The sequence below is a fragment of the Octopus bimaculoides genome, chromosome 2 (genome assembly GCF_046866305.1).
Source record: "Octopus bimaculoides isolate indiv1 chromosome 2, ASM4686630v1, whole genome shotgun sequence".
NCBI lineage: Eukaryota > Metazoa > Mollusca > Cephalopoda > Octopoda > Octopodidae > Octopus > Octopus bimaculoides.
The window spans coordinates 163,868,527-163,890,545 of NC_142929.1; the positions used below are offsets into that span (position 1 = coordinate 163,868,527).

The window sequence follows — 22,019 nt, forward strand, 5'->3', positions numbered from 1 at the left end:
CAAATTCTGCCAGGGTCGACTTGGCCTTTCATCCTTTCAGGGTCAATAAAGTAAGTACCAGTGATGCACTGGGGTTGATGTAATCAACTAGGCCTCTCCCCCAAATTTCAGGCCTTGTACCTATAGTAGAAAGGATTTTTATTATTAATGATTTCAAATGTTGGCACGAAGCCAGCAACTTTAGAGGCAGGGGTAGGTCAATTACATCGACTCCAGTCCTCAACTGGTACTTATTTTATCGACCCTGTAAGGATGGAAGGTAAACCCAACCATGACAGAATTTGAACTCAGAATGTAAAGATGGATGAAATGCCACTAAGCATTTTGCCCAACATGCTTACGGTTCTGCCAGCTCACTGCTTTGATAATAGTAATAATGTAGCCAGTACAAGCAAAGAAGATAGTACTCCCCACTACATTAGTCATGCAAATATATATTTCAAGTGAGAAATTCAATGCAATATATTGCCATGAGTTTATTTGAAAGCTACTCTCAGTAAATTATTCAGTTATATTCAATTCTTCAATTAGAAATAAATATGTATAAAATTCTCTTGGAAATTTATCTTCATACCCTGCTGCTGCTGCTGCTGTGTGTGTGTGTGTGTGTGTGTGTGTGTGTGTGTGTGTAGTTGCTGTTTAACCCCAGATAAGCCTTAATCCAGCAGTCCTGTAATTAAAAATGTTTTGGTCATGATTATTCCATAATTGTTTTTCATACATAAAGTAGCTAGGATTATATTATCCCAAGAGATTTGCATGTTATTTCTAGTAGGATCTTGTAAAACCTCCTGTCTTAGTTGCAGTAGGGGATAATTGGGAGAGAATACTACTGATAATATTCAAGTTTCAACTACTGTAAGTTAGTAGTTGAACAGAAATTCCAGTATGCAGAAATTTTGGTTCTGGATTGGGCAGGGTTTAGGCAGGTGTATAAAGCATTGAAACAAAGAGTGTCAGTGGGATTAGTGAATTTAAGTGTTGTCACATAAAGTAACAAGATTGTTAATGAGTAGCAGAAGAGATAGAGATGATAAAACAATTTGATCCTACTTCTGCTCAATCATATATAACTGCACTTGCTCATCAATGTTCCAGTAGACCTACAATTGAAAGTGTTCTCGTCATGACTATTTCACCTTTTATTTGGACAGTGTTTCTAAAACTACATTAGTCAATGTGCTCTACCTTTTCTTAAAGGCAGCAAGGTATGATTAAAGGGAGATTTGGCTGATATTTTGCTGAACCCTCTGTCAGTGGTTATGTGTGTGAATGAGTGTTCACTGACATGTATAATTATCAAATCAAAACTTTTCTTGGATACCTTCTACAATTGGTAAAATTTTATCCCTTGTCTATGACTATTTGAAAATACTCTACAAATTTATCTTAATTTTTCTTTGACTCCATTTATGGAGTCATTACTTTCCCATTTGTTGAGAATGGATCAGCAATATTTTCTTTATGCTAACCCAGGATATCATTAATATATAATAAACAGGATAACATTTTCTTTCCTCATCTAGTCTGTCAGTCACATGATACATCAGCTGGTCTTTACATTTAGTCCCTTATTCTGACAGTTTTAACATCAAATTAATTAACTATAAAATTTTAAACTAGGCACAATGTGGGTGATGAGTGTAGAAAATTAAATTGGCTCCACTACATAACTGGTGCTTATTTAATCTATCTCAGAAAGCCGAAATGTCAACCTTTGCAGGATTTGAAATCAGAACATAAAGTTACACATCTAAATACTGAAGGGTATCAGATATTCCACTGATTCTACCAATCCATAATGCTTAATTAGTTAATCGATTAATTCATCATCATCACTTAATGTCCATCTTCCATGCTGGCATGGGTGGGACGGTTTGACAGGAGCCAGCCAGACAGAAACCTGCACCAAACTTTTGCAACTGTTTTGGCAGGATTTTTATAGCTGGATGCCCTTTTTTAACACCAACCACTCAGTAGAGTGGCCATAATGCTTTTTATGTGGCACAAGCACAGGCGAGGTCAGTTTTGGCAAGGTTTTTACAACTGGATGCCTTTCTAAACACCAACCACTTTACAGTGTGGACTGAGTCACCAAGTACTTGCAAGAAAAGAAAAATCTCTTTTGAGAGGGCAGTGGGTATTGGAGGAGATGATCTAGTGTCAGATGATGAAAGGTTATAGTGAGTTAAAGAGACAGAAACAGGTGTCTTACTGTAGAGGAGGTACAAGGTTACCAGGCTGGGGAGGGAGAGAGAGAGAGAGCTCAGGAATGAAGACAAACAGGTGCGCTGCTGCAAAGGAAATGCATGATTACCCAACCTGAGGGAAGTGCAGGGAAAGGAGAGAGAAAGTGGGAAACTAGAGATGGTGGCAAAGTGTTGGGTATTCTCAAAAGGGATGGGGATCAGAATATAAATGGGATGGTGGAGTAAAGGAAGAGAGAGACATAGATGGTGACAAGTGCCAGGGCATACCCTTGAGGTTCAAATATCATAATATAAGTGGCAGGATATTGTGAGGAAGCATGATTAGAGAGTGTGGAGGGCAAGGGTGGCGTAAACCTGGGTATATATAGAGTCAGTGGGGCTACCGGATAGCAATAATACAGAGGAACAGGGCCATGAGAAGAGGATTGGAGAGTGAGAGGTAGGCTTAGTGTATGAAGGAGGAAATGTGAGGAAGAGAAGAGATGTAGATTGGTTTGTTGGGGTAGGATGTGTGAAAAGTTTTCTTGTTACGTGTGGGTGGAACACATAGGTCAAATTAATAATAATAACAATAATAATAATACTATAGGCACAAGGCCTGAAATTTAAGGGAAAGGAATAATCAGATTGACCCTAGTGCTTGACTGGTACTTAATTTATCAACCTTGATACGATGAAAGACAAAGTCAACCTTGGCAGAATTTGAACACAAAATGTAAAGACAGACAAAATGCTGCAAAGCATTTTGCCCAGCATGCTAATGATTCTGTCAGCTCACTGCCTTACTAATTACAATAACAATCTAATTATACTGGTGTTCAAATTCTGCTGAGGTCAACATTGCCTTTCATCCTTTCAGGGTTGATAAAATAAGTACGAGTTGAGCACTGGGGTCAATGTAATCAACATACTCTATCCCCTGAAATTGCTGGCTGTGTGCCAAAATTTGAAACCAATAATTTATTATGCATACACGCAGAGACAAAGTATAGTTGTTTGAAACAAATATGAGTAATATTTACTTATATTATTTTATTGACCCCTAGTAGGGAGACTAAGTTAACCTAGGGTAAAATTTGAACTGAGAATCTAAAGAGATGTAACTAAATACTACTCAAGATTTAACCTGGTATTCTGCTGTTAATTATATTGCTATTAATATTTTTTTCTTTTTAATTAGTAATAATAATTTTTTATTATTATTTCTTTAATTATAATGATTATAATAATAATGATGATAAATAGGTTTATATATCTGGAATATTTCCAAAAGACTGTTTTGCTTGGAACAGAATATTGAGAAGAACACTTGTTGGCTCAGAGACCTGCATATACCAAGTATTGAAGGGAAAAGAAAGCAACGAAAGAACAGCTGTGATGATGATAATAGTAGTAATAATAATAATAATAATAATAGTAATAATAAATGATAAATTACTACATGGCAGTATACTCATCTTATGCACACTATTAACCACATATTTAAAAAAAAAAAAGTACACACCCAAGAGAGTGCAGGCGTAATTTTAAAATGATAGCATGCACTAATAATTAAATGATGATGATAATGATAATTTCCTTTAATTAGAGCCACTTAACCAATGTTTTTTAAAAAAATGTTGGAGTGTATTTGCTTGGCTTGCTGAAAATGTAGTGCAATACTACAGCATAAAATAATTATAATGTTAATAATAATTAGCAGTCATTCTTGTATGGTGGTAAACTTCATTCCATATCAGAATAATGTGCACTGGTTTTGTCAGCAAAGACATCATTCCTTTAAATTTCTTCCTTCTCCATTTTTCTAAATCTTTGTAATTGAGAAATCCTCATCATCATAATTGCTCTGGGTGTGTGTGTGTGTGTGTGTGAGAGAGAGAGAGCACAAAGTTTTCCTTTTTGTCATCAGGGTGGGTAGAGGTGATGTTATTACAGCTGAGTACCCTTCCTGCTGATAAGCACCCAACCAAGAAGTTGGGAAAGTGAGTTGACTGAAATCCAAGGGTATATGATAATGATGATTGCTATGTGTGAACTGGTGACCTCGTGGTTAGTAGTTTAGCAAATTTACTGCAGTGTCATTGTTAAAAGAAAACAGAGATATTACTGCAAATTAGTTGTGGCAAAACATTTATTAACTTAATTTTAATTTCTGCAGACAACTTCATTATTGTAATTAGAACTAATAGTTGTTGAATTAGTTTTTGTAAAATATGTATAATCATGTCAAATTGATAAACTATGAAGTATCTTTCAGGTACACTGTTGAGAGCTTCCTGGTTGTCATTTAGCTTCAATTCAACCTTAATTCAGAAGGCCTTATCTCCTCTTTCTCCTGGATGTAGTGTATCTAGGATTACATCATTCATTGTGCTCCACCTTTCTTTAAGTCAACAGGGTGTGATTTGAGGGAGAATTTGCCACTATTTCTCACAGGTTTAAGTGACTGTATAAGAGGTTCCCCTATTGGATTGTTAAAAAGTTTTTTGCTTTTTTATTCATTCTGATTGAGACCAGTAAATGAATGAGTCTCTTTCTTATATCTATTACAGCATATATAATTATAGATATCCAAAGAAGGAACCTGGTCCAATAGATACACAGCTACATGTCTGCTCAACATGTGTGATATAGCAACTAAATTTTTCTCATATTATATATTACAATCTTGAGGAAAGAATACATTGGATAATGTAGATTTACATGAGCTAAAAAGATGGTTTTCAGCTGAAATACCATCGATTATTGATCAGTTCAGCCAGAGCTGACTGGTGAATATACAACAATGATATTTTTAGTTTACTTTCTTTTTTTGTCATAGGTTTGGTCTAAACAAAGACTCTGTATCCAGTTTCACTGAGACCTTTGAGGTTCATGCCATTAATGTTTCTTTTGAATGATGGTGCAGGAAAACAGTGGACAAGCTCATCTGGTCTCATTAGCTGAACTTATGTAGAGCACCTTACCTGAAGTAATCCTACAATGTAAAAAGACAAAAACAAAAACAAACAGTAGGGAGCTGACTGGAAAGAAAATTGAGTGAGTGTGGAGAGAAGAATAACAATGAAGTATATTCTTCTGTTTCAGTGAGGATGTCAGGCGCAACAGGAAACTTTTGCAGAATATCTTCATTAAATTTGTACTTAGTCTAAAATGGTGCCTTAGCACTCCTGTGAATTACATATTATTTGAAACTATAACAATTTGCTGATCCCAATACTCCTTGTATTGTCATATTCAACACCACTTAGATTTGATTGTTCTGTCAAGTTATGTTGTAGTAATTCTGATGCATGGATGGTTGAGCCATTAATGTTTGTTGATACCTATGGTGCATAGTCCGGTTTCTACATCATTTAAGAATGTTACAACTACCTTGTAGACTTATCCTTTTATCTACATGTAAATGTAGATACTAATTCTTCAGGCTATAGAAAACATCTCAAGTCATATGTTATTGTAATAAGTTAATCAAAAATACTCACAGGCTGATTCTGTTGATATGGTTGATGTTTAACTTGAATATCTATAAGTTATTGTCTTCAAGAAAAACACACACCTGCTTCAGTGACTTGCCAATTTGAGTTTAACCCTTTAGCATTCTCTTAAATGTAATGCTTATTTATTCACATTGTTTTGAATTTATCATGAATTATCTTATAACTTTGAGATTTTGATGCTGTGGTAGTTTAGTTTTAGAATGATATTGTAGAGTAGGTGCGAAAGGCCTGATTTGGTCAGTTTGAACATAAAGCAGGTAGAATATTTTTGCTGGATGTGGCTGATTTAAATGCTAAAGCGTTAAGGATGTCATTTAACCTATGATATAAAATAACAGTGCATATAAAAACTCTGATCTCTATGTGTATATACATAGAAACGCATTCAGTTTTATGCAGAATGTAAATAAAGTAACAGTGGGTTTCCAAGTTTAAAGCATTGTTTCTTCTCTCATGAACTCCCTATAAATAATACTCAGGAGAAGCCACACCCATTTCTCTATAGGCCATAAATTGTTGACATGCACATTTTATATGATATTTCAGCTTCAGTTCCTTATTTTTATTCAAGGAAATGTGTAAAATGAGATTTCTGCTGGAAATTTGAACTCATTTTCTTTTCTGCTTTACTTCAATTACATATCAACCCAGTGAAATTACTGTTCCTATTTTAGATGATACCATTATTGTTGTTGCTGTTCTTGTTATAGAAAGTCTATTTAAACTTGACACATCTACTACATACTTGTCCAGTAATGTTTTCTCACATCCAATTTAGTTTGGGTGTGTAATTATGCCATAATTAGGTAAAGTAGGGGTTTTTTTTTTCTTGAACAGAATACTTTCTCTAATCAACAATTAACTAATGAATTCATATTTTTCTAATTTTGTTAGTTTTTGTTGTTATTATAAACATTTATAAAGTTTCTTGGACTATTTGATACAAACTTGTCATAATCTTGATTGTACAATTTTGTTCTTTATTTAATAGTTTTATATAACCAATATCGGCTTTTATTTTTGGATCCTGTAGAAAAGCTGATGTTGAAGAAATGATGATGATCACAAGTTTAATTATTACTTATAATTCATTGATTGATTTCAGAACACAATAACAAATGCTGATAAACTACTAGCTGCTGCTGATGAACTTGCTCAAACTGGTGAATGTGATCCCAAGGAAATATACAGTGAAGCCCAGGAACTTGAAGAGCGCATGCATGATTTCATCACTGCTCTGGAAAGGAGAAGGGCTATACTTGATATGACTGTCTCATTTTATACACATGTTCATGAGGTAAATATGATCATTTTGCATATTACATATCAATTAGTCAAGTTTCCTCCTCCTCTCACACACAAACCTTCTCTTTCTATTAAGAACCTTCTCCACCTCAGAAAGAATAACAGAAATTAAAAAAATTAAAAATAACCACTCCCATTTCTAGTTGTAAAAGAATATTCAAATGTAATTAGAAGAGTTAATGGTAAATGAGCATTCACATCTTTAACTCTTTTGGTACCAATCTACCTGGAATCACCTTTGATTCCATGATACATAACTGCATTCTTATTTAAGCTACATTTTCTTAATCTTATATAAGAACCTTTTGTTGTATTGCAATCATGCTAGCTTAATAACAAAAAAAATTATTTTACTTAATCTTTCTGACTGATTATTTAAAAAAAGACCCAAAAGAATTGAAGCACTCAGAGTGTGTATTACTTTTATGATAAAAAAAAGTTGAAGTTATTTTAATTTTCAATTAGTGCCTTTTTTAGTTCTACATATTCTGATGCCTGTGTACACAGCTACACTCTCACTGTACCTCATCCTCACACCCATGTATTTGGAAATGGAGTCGCAGTGTTTACTATGTGACTTGTTGCATGTTAATATTTTAATCATGTCAACTGTTTTATTATGTTTTTCCTGTTTCCAAGTCAAGTCAAATATTTTCCACTTAATTTGTATTGCAGTATATAAAAATAACACAATTTTACTCTGCTTAACTCTTCTTGTTTTCTAAATTTTCTTCTTGTGATAGAATTAATTTTAGAATTTAATAAAATGAACCAAATTCTATAAAGAATGTTGAGACAGCTAAATGGTAGTAACACTATAAACTCTTTGATCAAGCATCATTATCTATTACCTTTATTCTCTTGTTGAAATTCCATCAAGAATAAAAGAGACCATGTACCATTATGTAAATGAGTTGTATCTGGTGCAGTGTTATTTACATTTTAATAAGTAGTATTCTGCTGCTCTCACACAGCATTTTGGGAAAGTAAGGTAAGTGAATCTTGATGGTTTTGTTAAATAACAAGACCAAAAAGTTTATTTCAAGCTACTGAAAAGGCCCTCATAAGACCTAAATATCACAGTATGACTAAATGCATAAGTCTATGATCATATATTTATTTAGTCATAGCTTATATTGTATTAGTACTCTGATAAATAAAATCACAGACAACAGTAGTTCATCTCTGATAAAGTAGCCATACTCTTCTAGTTAACTTTCTGAGACTACATAATGCATGTACTTCTCTAATTCCAAAGATACCCGAGTAATCAAAGATGGGAATATTCATAACTAGAAAATTAATTTTAAATTGTAGTAAGGTGGTCTCCAAACATGAGGTATGTATTACTGACAATAAATGTATGTTTTAAAGGAGTTAAAATTACATTTATTAGCTGTTTAATCCAGGTTAAACTGATTGACAAACTTAGGATCATAGTATTACAGATATAACCACCTAATCTTTTTAGGAGTATCCACAACTACATTATCTTAGGCATCCTCTTTATTTTTTTGAAGATGATAGGGTTTGCAATTTAAAGGAGATTTGCCTGTTGGTTAAATAATCTAGATGATTTTGAAAGTATCACTAAGCAAACAACTTGTTTTGAGAGGCTTCAGGTATAAGTGACGAACTGGAGATCTTCAGAGTAAATAATATTAATTTCTAACATTGGTACAGAGCCACAAATTGTGGATGAAAAGAAGGGTTCAGTCAATTAAAGGATAAAATTAACTGTAACAGGGTTTGAACTTAGAATGTAAAAGGCCATGATTAAATACCTAAATGTATTTATCCAAGTCTTAATGACCTTGCCTCTCCACAACTTTAGCACTTATTGTATACTGGAATTTTTCATCAAATTTTCACCATTATTAGAAGTTACCACACTGCTGTGTTATTTCTTCCAATATTTGTGACCTTAAACACTTTTCCTGGATAGAATAACTTTACATGTGATTTCCACGTTGTAAACCAATGAAGCCCTCCAATGGTTTTACTTGCTGCCTAAAACAGTGTACTGTACCTCTTCATATATCAATTTACAGCTTTCTGGGCAGGTTGTTAAGTTATCTTTGTAAAGGATACTTAAAACTCTGTTGGTGGAATCAAAGCTTTTTAACCTTTTTGCAACCGAAGAAAATCCTAGAATTTAGGGTGTTGAATTTTAGACAGTTTGTTGTAAAGCTAACTAGTATGCATATTGTAGGTTAATGTACCTTCATGCATCCTACATCCTTCTCCAAGTTATATATCTACAGGAGGATTTGAACTTTGCTCTGCAAATTAAATACTTTTGAATTTGGCAGTGTTTCTGCTTAGAGTAGAGTGCTATTCTGTCCTATGGTACTTATTTGCAGTTGTCATAACTGATGGAATACCACTTTTTTTTATAGTGATTTGGAATCACTTGCCAACCCACTGACACATTTTCTTGGCTTCTTACAAATAAATACTGACTACATTCTTGTGATAGTGTTGGGAGTTAGTTAGTCCTGAGAATGTCATACAGATCTAGAAATAAAACCTAGTGAATCATGTTACCAACATGTCAGTCAGTTAGAGGTGGTGATGTTATAATTAAGTGTATTAACATTTACTTTTCTTCTCCACCTTAATGAAATCTGTCTTTTTAAAATGCTCATTATGATTTCATTTACTTCAGATTACTAAAGTCTGTTAAATAATTATGGCTCTACCTTCTTTCATCACAGAGAAAATAGGTATGAAGTACAAGTTTAAATGTGACCACCTTATCTGATTGGTGTTGTTAACTACAGGTGATCAAATAGCAATTTAACTTAATTGACTTCAGTTATGTTTATTGTACATGTTATTACACAAAGAAGCTTTTACCTTGCAACCTGGGTCAGTCCTGCTGTAAAATACACGAGGAAATATTGAGTTTATTGATTCTTCTGTACAACTGCGGTTGGTTGTAAGGTTTATGGAAACATGGCTAATAGGTAGTTGTTCTTAAATGTCAATTACTGTTGTGGAAAGTTTGCGTCTAAGTATATGGCCTTGAATTTGTGTGTGTGTGTGTGTGTGTGTGTGTGTGTGTGCGCGTGTGTGTGCGTACCTGTCTGTGCGTTTTTGAGAGAGATTATATAGGTTGGGTAAAGTCCAAACTGTATCCTCTTGAAGCACATCTGCTTATTCCAGTATTATAGTCCAGTATGTATTGATGTGAAGAATTTCTAATGGGAAGTTTCTTACTTGTTTATCCAACATATACAAATTCGTGATTTCTAGATTCCTATTAGCAAATGAAACATGTGTAATGGTGAATAATATCAAAAAATTTTCCATCTTCCTATTTTGTTTTATATATATGTGTGTGTGTATATATATATATATATATATATATATATATATATAAAACGGAAATCTGTTAATATTTCTCAAGACAAATGCTGTGCATAATGTGGAAATGCTCTGCATTTGTCTTACAGAATATTAGAGATCTACAAGGCTGAAGTAAAAGAATAAATGAAATTTGATGGATTTTTGTGTTAAAATTTCTGCGAAAATCATGATTTATGTTCTTCATTGTTTTAATGTATTGTATATCTAATGAAACACACACACACACACATGCAGAAAATTTGGGTAAAAAAAAGCCCTCCAATTGACCAATTTATCATATCTATTTTAGTTAACATCTTGGCTAGAAGAATTGCAACAAGAACTGCAAAGTTCAGAAATAGCTGATACAGTGGAAGGAGCAGAGCACTTAGTAACACAGTTCAATGATCAAAGGGAGACAACTATTGAAGCAGCTATTAGTACGGTCAGAGAAGGAGAAAGTTTACTTGAACGGATAAGGTAAGCCTTACGCTCAAAATTTTTGTTTTATGATTTTTATTACCTTCATTACAACAAACTAAATACGAAATAGATTTATGAGATTCGGTTGTTAGATACCAATTATTAATCAATACTGCAAAATTAGTAGGTATGAAACAGATTCTTTATTCCCCCCCCCCACGTACCTTTACAAGTGTAACACTGACGAACCAATCAAAAAGATGTTTGTATTTTATCACAATTCTCTAATTATACTACATACAATGGTGATATAGCTGAAGAATTCTAATGTAATACAAACTGTTTAGTCACACGTGTACACACATACACACACACAAAACTAACAAGCCAATTATGCAGTCATTAAACATTCTGGAATAGTAGTTTTAAAAGCAGTTAATGTTTGATGGAACAGGTGAAGTTACAAGAAATATTCAGAGTAAATTTATCTCAATATTTAGTTGATTCATTAACAATGCAGACTAGATCACTGGGCTTTGACAAAACATTCAACCACCTTGATATATATTTATTTATTAGGAGTTGAAAATGCACAGGGATACATTTAGATTTTTAATTTTTTAATATTTAAAGACGTAACCAGTTTCATAGATTTCTCTGATATTCAAAAGTTGAGCTAGAAAAATGTGGAGCTATGCTGCAACTGTCTTGCTTTTATATATAAATATATAAAGCAGTATTTAGATGTCCTGGGCAAATATAAAATTTATATAATACTCATATATACACATATATGTTTTATCCATTTACCATCAATTATTATTTTTGTCCTAAAATAATGTAAATTATATATATTTTTATACAATTTACTTTGTTTTTAATTTAAAAATCCTTGTAAATTTGTTTTCTGATTTTTATTAGAAAAAATTTGGTTGTTTAGAATTTTTTAAAAATGTCAATTTCATGGAAATTATTTACTGAAACATAATGGTTCCAGTTCCTTGTTTCAGTTCATATGTATAGATAAACATGTCTAGAGTTCTTTGTCTTCCACTGTGTAAACATTAATGCATGTTGTTTTTATCAATGTGTCTAATTGTTGTCAATCATTGCATGGTTATTTACGGTTTATTTAATCCAGCATGTCAGCTGTTTAACAGTGTATTTTTATTTTGTACAAGATTTTCGTTTAATATTAGTTCATCTAATTAGGTAAAGCAACATTTAAGGAACTCTTCAGCATTTAAACTGGCTATACTCAGCCGAAATATTTTACTTATTTTATGTTCAAACCAGCCAGATCCAGCTTTTTATACCTACACAATGATGTCATTCTAAAGAAATATTATCACATCATTGAAATTTTAAAGCTGTGAGATGAAGTATGATGAATTCAAAACAATGTAAATGAATAAGCATTACATTCAACAAAGTAATCTGGATGTTAAAGGTTTAAAGCAGTTTAGGATGCCAATGAAGAAACTCATCTTCAAGGTTTCTTTGAATTTTGGAACCAATGCTGTTAAAGATATGTTTAGTATTTAGCAATTTAAACTTCTGTTATGTTTGGTAAATTCATAAGTTCTGCTGAGGCCTAAGTTTTAGTTTTAAATAGAAAATCAATCACTTCAACATCCAATATAGCAATAGGACCCTTGCCAACATCATCAGGATTTTTTTTCTTTTTTTCATGTTAGAAGAGACATTTTGATAGAACAGCAAAAATAATTTCATTACCTAAATATGTTGTAGATTTATATTATATGGAGTAAAAATGCAATTTTTAATCAAGTGTAAAAATGAATATTTAGGAGAAGGAATATTAATTTTAAACTTTATAAGTAGAGTTTCTCTTTTTAAAGAAAAATATATATTATTGGAATTTAATTGTTGTAATAACTGCATGTTGTCAATATTGTTGCATTTTTTTTTTTAATTTCATCTTGATTTTTAAACAAATTACAAAACATAAAAATGAAATAAATCAAATTGTTTAATTACAACAGTTTAGCTTGTTATTACTGTGTTGCATGCGTTGTTGCTATTATGTTTCCTGTGCTCATATTTCCAACAGACTTCAGCGGCTTGTTGGGTGCAGCCAGTGCTGTCACTTGCGCCACCAGCGAATTGATGTTACTTCCACAATGCACAAAGGGTTAGTAGGACTGCACCAAGTACATACTGAGATAGTCTTGTACACTCTGGGTCAGGCCTGATTCTTCTTTGCCCCCCACTGCTGGTCATCTGAACTTAAGTCTACCTGCATATTCCTTGAGTGAGCCTCTATTCCAATGCCTATTTCTACCTCCAACTGCCTAAACAGCTCTTCAGTTTCTTTCAAAACAATCTTACGTAGTTCAAAGTTGCTATTTTTCGCTTTCTTTTACCCCTTTTTCAAACTCTAGAAACACCTCTTTGAATGTCCTCCTCTTAGATACTTATGGTAAAGGGCCAAATGTTCAGTGCTTGATATCTTTGGTAGAAATAATTCTTTCAGTTTTTTTTTTCTTTTAAAGAATTATTTTTATGCATTTCTAGAGATCTATCAAACTCCTTGAAAGGTGTTACTGCTTGAAATGGTTATATAATATCTTCAGTTAAGCATTTCAAACATTTTTCAAATGCACCCAGGAATTTTCTTGCATGGTGAACTTTTGTCCTTCTTGCATTATTAATTTTTACTCCATTTTAACTATTGCTAGTTTTAGCTGGGCTAATCTAGATTTAGCAATTTAAAAATCTGAATGCCTTTTATGCTTCCCATATTAAAGTAATAATACTAAAACTGCCCTTGAAATGTTAACCATACATTAAAGACTTTATTGTTTCCGAATGTGAAATATCCCACTGACAGTCAATAAAGCAGATAGTTGCAGTCTGTAGTTGGTAACTATTAGCAGTGATATCATGTGTTATCATCTCTCTGGTGATTTTATTGTAAATATATTTATGGTGTTGATTAGAAAAGTCTAATAGAAAAACATTGTCTGCTTTATTGGTTCAACACTTGTTTTCTTTCATTGCTCCTGACTATTCCTGCTTATGCCTAAACACTTCATTCCTTATTGTGCAAACACACATATACATATACAGAAAAACATACTTATATATGATGCACACACACACTGTTTACTAGGTACATCTGTTTCCCCATGCTTACTTAGTTTATTTGATGAAACATTCTTATTACAGCTTGCAGATGTTCTTCCTACAACTGACCATTCAACCATGAAGTAGGACATAGAGTCTTTTCATTCAGTCAAGCAACGAGATTTATACACTTTGCATTGGGGCATTTCAAAGTGATATCTATTGTTATTTAACCCTAGGTTAGTCTTGATCAAGTAGACATGCTGTCTTTAATGATGTTCTAGCCAAGGCCATTCTCTGTTTTTTATTCAGATTTAGTGTATCTTGAAATAAATTATCCAATGTCCGAATTGAAGTGCCATAAGAATTTTCCACCATCAGTTTTCTCTTTCTAGAGTCAGTCATAGAGTGTGTGTTCAAGAGAAATGAGGTCCACTTGTACTGTTTCTGTGAGTACACCATGCCACTACCAAAAAGTTTGAAGGACATTTGGTTGCTATTTGTAACTGGTGGGCAACATATGGCTTGTAATGGCTCCTTTGTTAACTCCACAATGCAATGATTATAGCAATATCCAAAATTGCAAATCATCAGAGGCTCAGTAAAGAAATCAATCACATATGAGGGGTGTTCATTAAAGATATCCCCTGACCCACTTCCCAAGGACTGGGATAAACAAAACTTGGCATAATTATTTGTCCTTCTCTACATAGCCACCACCAATGGTGACACACTTCTCCCATCACTTTATGCAGCTGTGAAGACCTCGTCTGTAGAAATTGGTAGGTTGCGCCTGGAGCCAAGACTTCACCTCATAAATAAGTTCATCATCATCTGAAAAGTGCTTCCTCTTCAAAAAAGACTTCATGGTTGGAAAGAGGTGGAAGTCAGATGGTGAGAGGTCAGGGCGAAGGATTTCATAGCTGCAAGAGTGTGCTTTCGTCTGGGCAACATGTGCATTGTGAACTGGGGCGTTGTCTTGGAGGAGACAGACTCCTTTGCTCAGCATGCCACGCCTCTCTGCTTTAATGGCATCCCACGATTTCTGCAGCAGAGAAGCATAACATGCCCTGTTAATTGTGGTGCCCTTTGCCAGAAAATCCATCACCACTACTCCATGCTGATCCCAAAATACTGAGCATCACCTTGCCTGCTGAGAGTTGGAGATGAGCCTTCTTTGGAGGTTATCATTCTTTGGAGTTATCATGCTTATATTCTTCAAGTGGACTTTAGTCTTAGGATCATAGTGATGGACCCATGCCAAAAAAGTCCTCCTCTTGGCTCATTACCAAAAGAGCCTGCTTCTGAAAAGGTGTGAGCATCTAGGGAATCTATCATTCACACAGCTTCCACATGTGCAAATGGTTGTGAATGATTTTTTTCCCACAGACCCTACACTTATCTTCACCCCTTGGGCTAGTTGCAGAATAGTTATGCAGCGATCCTACAAAATTGCAGCTTCCACTTTATGGATGGTGTTGTCTTCAATGGTGGAATGTGATTGTCCAAGAATAGGAGCAGTTTTCACCTAAGTCCAACTACATTTGATCTGGCGATGCCAGTGCTTGACTACATCATATGATGCTGCATCATCACCAAAAGCTTCTTTCATCTCATCAAAAGTCTCTTTTGGTGTATGACCTTTCAAGTATAAGAACCTGATCACTGATCTGCATTCAACTTCCTCCATTATAACACGTTAGTCCACCTCAGTAACCATAAAAGACAAACAAATATTAGTGGAAAGTTGCAATTTACAATGTGACATGTAGAGACATGTACAATTATATTTACACAAGTTCCGTTTCCTGCAATAATTGGAAGTGGGTCAGGGAAAATCTTTAATGAACACCTCATAAATCTGATCATCTGATGGAGATAGGGAAAAGGGCACCAACTACAGGATCCACTTTCTATTTTATAGTCGAGTAGTCATCAGTAAGGGCATCACTCAGCTGTAAAAGTAATTGTCCCCACAAATAATCTATAGAAGCATGAGAAAATAGATATAAATGGTATGTATGTGTGAATACTTTATATATATTTATATATATATATATATATATATATATATATATATATATATATTTATAAAACTAGCCCTGAATTGAAAACCTATTTGCTAGTGTTTATTTATTTATCTATTTATTTTATTTAGTTTACAGCAACTTTATAAATCTTTTTTTAAAACAATTTATAGAGAAAATTGATGTTGATCAATTTACGAAATGAACTTTTATATTTGTTTCATAGTGGTCTAATTGAGAATGACTAAAGTTATAAGGTGGAACAGTTCTGAGGCTTTATTTGTAATCCTTCCTTGAAACAAAGTTTTATATAATATTTATCTTTGTATTTTGAACAATTTTCTAATTAACTTTCTGTCTGTATTGCTTGCTAGTAGTTAATTGCTTGTGTGTAAAATGAAACTTTCTAACAACATTGAAAATAATTCTACTTATTTACAAGTTGAATATAGGGTTGAACTATTATTGATCTTTATTAACACCTTTTATTTTTAATATTGCTATGCTTTTTATATTATTATTTTATTTATATTAAATGCTTGTATTTATTTTAGCAATATAACAACATATCCTCACCTCTTAAACATGTTTTGGTGTAATGCATGAGTCTTGTTTTAGTTTAACTAAAAACCTTTTTAACAACCAGCAGTGGTAAGCATGATAAGAATGAAGTATCTTATTATTTTTTCTATAAATTGTTTAACTTTTTGAAAATTCTTTGCTAAATGTCATTTATTTGTTTTATTTATTGTTTATATTGAAATTTATTCTAATCTACTTTTATGAGCCAAAGACAGCTTGAAATTATATTTTATGTTATCTCTACATTTCATACTAAATGTATCGTTTCACTCTGTAAATGACCATTTCAAATGTAAATTCTCCAAAGAATGTTCATGTCATTAAAATCTTTGTTTAATCTGATGTCAGGTAGTATATAAAGTTTGGAAGAAATTTTATGAAATATTGAAAAGATAATTTGTTAATATAATAAATAGATGAATCTCCTGGTTGGTAGTCTGTTTACTGGTTACTCTTCAGAATGTTCTTTTCACCTAATGCAGAATCATATCTCCTGCACATAGAATGAAACACTTAAAATATTGATCTTAATAGTTTAGTAGCTTTCCCACTTCTCTGTCTCTCTATATCTACAGTTGGATTATACAATTTTTTTAAAATTCTGTTTTACATCCATTTTTACATGGCACATTTTTAAAATTAGGATGCTTGTGTTAATACTAGAGAAGTATTTTGACAGCTGGATGTCGTTCCTACCACTAACCACCTAACTATAAAATAGCTTTGGATACCATTGTGAGCTAAGCAGTGTTTATAGTTGTTAGGTTTATGAAATACATATAACTCATAAATTTTTTTATTTTCTATTTAGTGAACCACCTCCTAAAAATCTATTTTAAAGACTTTCTTTTGAGTCAGATTTTGGAAACTAGCTATAAAAAATTACGTAGTAGTAATTTGTCAGAATTTGAACAACTTTATTCGAATATATTTTTGTCAGTGAACTGTTCAATGCAGAGGTAAATGTTCATGGAGGACCTGCTTTCAACCTACTTTTTCTCATTCTTATGTGGTGGTTCTCATAGCAGAAGAAGGAAAGAAAAAAGTTCCAAACATAGATGGTATATTAGAGTTCAAAGACATAAATGTCAGCATAATGAAGAACTAGTTAAAGACAGCATAAAATCTTAGTAACATTTTGAAAATAACTTTGCTCAATATATAGAAAGGAAGTTGTATTCTGTGCATACAAAGTTCTGTAAGATTTGACATCGAACTAGAACTTCACATATGATAGATGTACTATAGTAATAAGCAGGAGAGAAGTTATAAAATAATCATAATGGTGAAAGTCAGCCTTAGCAGGATTTGACTAAATGTTGCAAGGCACATTTGCCTAGGGCTCTGCTAGTTGTACCTCTAAGCAAACACATTTTGTGCTTTAATTTCTGCTCTGATGGCTCACTTATTGTAGGTGGTAGTTTCTGTTAGAGGATCTAATTAGGGGATAAATGTACAATAGCTTAGGTAAAGAAAGGAGTAGATTAAGTTTAAACAACTGTAGACTGTTGACAACAAAGAGCTTCCATCTTCATGTAAAAACCAGATTGAATAAAGCTTGTGTAAAAAATGTGAGGATACATAGTAGTAGGATATGGGCTATTGAATGTGGAATATCTGTGGATATCGGTGAGAAATTAGGTTAGTGTGATCTTGTAGTTGTGTATTGTTAACCTACATAAAAGATAAAATAAAAGTGAGCTTAAGCTGTGGTTAATCATTAGAAGTATTAGGAGTAATGGCTGTATAATGAGTATTTGGTGTTGTTGATGGAAGGTACTTGTAAAAGATTGATGTGTGGGAAACAGGGAGTTGAGATCTTGGGTTGCAGTGAAGATGAAGAAAGCTGAAGATGATTGGTAATATCCTATATAGCTGACCCGTCCAAAGCAGGCTAAGATTTTAAAAAGCAAAGATGAGGATGATGAGGATCATTATTATAAATTAATGTACAACTTATGTACAATTTAATAAATAATGTTTTTACTGAATTAAGTAATAGCAGCTGGTCATTGCTTGTCAAGACAGTGTGGGTATGGTTATACCTACCAAGATAGGCAATGAGCTCCATCATTTATGTAGATAATCATTCTTGGTTTGGCTTCCAACAGAATGTGTGTGTGTATGCACGTGTGATCATTTTTAATGTCCACTTTCTTAAAATGATTTTCCATGCTTGTAAGGCTCAAATGGGATTTGTGGCTCACCTTTTCTCAGGCAAGGTAATATTTCCTCCACAACCAGACAGGCACGCACGCACACACGCACGCGCACACACGCACACAAACACACACACACACACACACACACACACACACACACACACACACACACACACACACGACAGACTTTTTATCTACCAAATTCACTGGCAAGGTTTTGGTATGCCAGGGATATAGCAGCAGACACTTTCTTAGGGTACTACATTGTAGGACTTGAACCCAAAACCTTGTGGTTAGAAAGTAAACTTCTTAACTACATACCTGTGTTTGCACCTATTATACATATATGAAAGAGTAATGTAACATAATGATAATAATGACATAACTAGTGCAAACATGCTATCTTTAAGATAGCATTTGTCAATCTAGAGAAAATATTTGATTGGTACTCTGCTTTAGTTTAGTAGTTTCTAAAGAAATTAAGGTCTGAGGTGCAGTTTGCAATGGGTTCAGCAACAAATTTAGTGTTCAGGTAGGAGTCCGTTAGTCCTCAGATATCTGGCCCCTCCTGTTATAAGACTAGTTGTACAACTATAGAAGTTCTCATGTGTTGATGGACGGATTCTTATAGCTGATTCTGTAGATTTAGAAGAGAAATTCCAGTTATGGAAACAAAGCCTAAAATTGAGAGGTCTCGAATTAAGCTTAAGCAAAAACTAAAGGTTTTACTAAGTAGGGAAGTTAGGTCCCTGTTGCCATCATGGAAATGACTGTACTTGATATTCAAAAGAAGTAAAGTTAGAAATTCTATATCGTCTAACCAGTGTAAATTGTAGATGTTCAAAGATGTAGTAGGATCATAGAAAGACTGACAGGAAAATTAAGCTTTGCATTTAGCACAGGAACAGTCAACAGTAAGAGTACAAATGAAATAGGTAGTTAATAGCTTTTTCCCTATGGTACTCAGTTATGGAAGTGGGTGCTCTAAAAGCTTAATAACCAGAATAAGGAAGGGATAGAAGAAGTTAAGGGTGATATTATTATTATTGTTAGTGGCAAAGGGTTTCTCTCTTAAAGTGAAGGGTAGATTGTATGATGCTTGCATACAAATTACAATGTTACAAGAGATGGAACTATAATGCAGAGAATGTTTAATGCTTAAAAAAACAAGCATGTTCTGGTGAATGTTTTACTGTCTATTAATGATGGAGCACTAGATATGAGATTTAAGGCTCAGATATACTATGTAAGAGAAAAAACTGCACTGGTTTGTAACCAATTGTGTAAAAAATTGCAGAGTGCTTGTAAAGTATAGCATTTACAGAAGACATGGAATGCAGTTGTGAAAACTTATTTCAAAGTACTAAATTTCACAAAACAAATGACAAGGAAGTATGGTGGCAAAAAAAGACCTATCCACTTATACAAGCACGACAGAGCAGACTTAAATATGTTGGTGGTTGGAATGTACGATATCAACATTTGACCCGACTTACCTCTCATGTTCTGTTAAGTCATCATCTACTGTCTATACTTTCATTACGGTCTCATGTATTACAGCCTTCTCTCCTATCACTACTATGCTGCCTTTATAACAAAGAATGGTATTGAATTGTTCCTATTCAGGCACCACCCTACCATCACACTTTATCATTCTCTCTCTTACAATGAAACCTGATACATTGAATGTGTCCATATTCAATACATCATCAGTCTTGTTTTAATTGATAATCACCTCTCTCTCTCTCTCTCTCTCTCTCTCTCTCTCTCTCTCCATTACTTTGCCCTCCATCACTCTGTTTTCTTCACCCATCTTTTATTGCTATCCATCATGTTTTCTCTCGCATTACTCCATTGTTGGTGTACATCACTCATTTCAATTACGTCCTCTTCCATTACTCTGTCACCCTTCTATCCCTCTCAGCATTCCTATCAAGCCACTTCACATCCTTTTCAATCTTGTTACCAACAACCAACACATAGCTGTCCATAACAGACTATTTTTCCCTCTTGCTACCTTCTATGTCCCTTTATTTTCTCCATCATAATTATAATTTCTACTCTATCATTTGTTCATTTTGGTTCTTTCTCTTTCATTACACCCTCCTCTGTCTATCTTTTGGTCATGATACCTTGAACAAACATAAGCAATGTTTTGGATAGAGAGGACTCTTTAGTCTTGTCAGAGACATAACAACCTCTGTGGTGTAGGTGCCATTATGAAATGTACCAGATATAACCTATAACTTGTTGGTAAATAAACAGAGATATCAGAAGGCAGAGAAGGTTCTTTAGTTGTACTGAGGACACAACAATGTGCTAGTGTCTAGGATAAAATGACTCAGTACATTGTGTAAAGTGATTGGTGTTAGGAAGAGCATCTAACTGTAGAAACCATGCCAGAAATATATGAGCATGGCATGTTCTTCATTCCTTTTAGGAGGGTTGTAACTCCAAAATGAACTGATTTAGACCACAACCGCCTGTCTTCTCTAAGTATAAAATCCAGTGGTGTATGATATGCTTGTTTTTCCACATGGACATGGGTTGGGCAGTTTGACAAGATCCAACAGGCTGCAGGGCTGCTTCATGCTCCATCTCAGCTTTGGTATGATTTCTATGGTTGGATATATCATCATCATCATCATCATCATATGCCTGTTTTCTATACTATATATATACATGTGTGTGTGTGTGTGCATTAGTTGAATTAAATTGTGTTGGTATTTGTGTGGCTCCAAACTTGAATCTGTAATCTGCTGTAATGTTAATCAGAGTGAAATCTGGTTTTTATAAATTACAATGCTGGTTGTAAAACTCTGTGTTGGTTACTTTTGCTTGGATTTATAAATAACAATACATTTTATGTCTCTAGCACAGCTGTAATGGAATGGCTGGAATTTGAGTACTTTTGTATGAAGCAACAACAGCAATAATAATAATAATAATAATAATAATAGTAACAACCACAACGATGATGCTGATGCAGATGATGGTATCTGCAACAAAGCTGGTTTTGTTCTATTATACATAAACTTCTAATAATTGCATCTGCAAAATATTTCATTACGTAACTGACAAAAGTCTCAAGTGATATTCAAAGAACTAAGGGAAACGTTGTGAAATCTAACTTAGGGGTGGGGATATTTAGAATAAAATTTTTTTAAATGTATTCAGTTTGTGTTGAGTGTTGTTAGCTATCTGTTTAATGGATACCAACAAATCATTTTCCCCAATGTAAAATACTTCTATCTTGTTTCAGTTATTATTATCAGACTGCAGCCATGCTGGGGCACCACCTTGAATTTTAAGTCAAATGAATTGATCCCAGTACTTATTCTTTAAGCCTGGACCTTATTGTATCAGTCT

At 33.5% G+C, this 22,019-nt stretch overlaps 1 protein-coding gene across 23 annotated transcripts in view; it reads left to right on the plus strand.

Annotated features, from left to right (window-relative positions):
• The window catches only part of LOC106875262 (kalirin), a 549,719-nt gene that overhangs the window by 203,341 nt on the left and 324,359 nt on the right, over positions 1-22,019 (plus strand). For 12 of the 23 annotated variants that reach the window (XM_052965684.2, XM_052965690.2, XM_052965687.2 and 9 more), the window contains 3 exons: positions 6,816-7,007; positions 10,677-10,846; positions 12,864-12,944. In XM_052965684.2, the coding sequence (XP_052821644.1) occupies positions 6,816-7,007; positions 10,677-10,846; positions 12,864-12,944 (443 nt within the window). The remainder of the gene's footprint in view (positions 1-6,815; positions 7,008-10,676; positions 10,847-12,863; positions 12,945-22,019) is intronic. The other 11 variants (XM_052965688.2, XM_089348005.1, XM_089347998.1 and 8 more) reach the window with 1 other exon arrangement.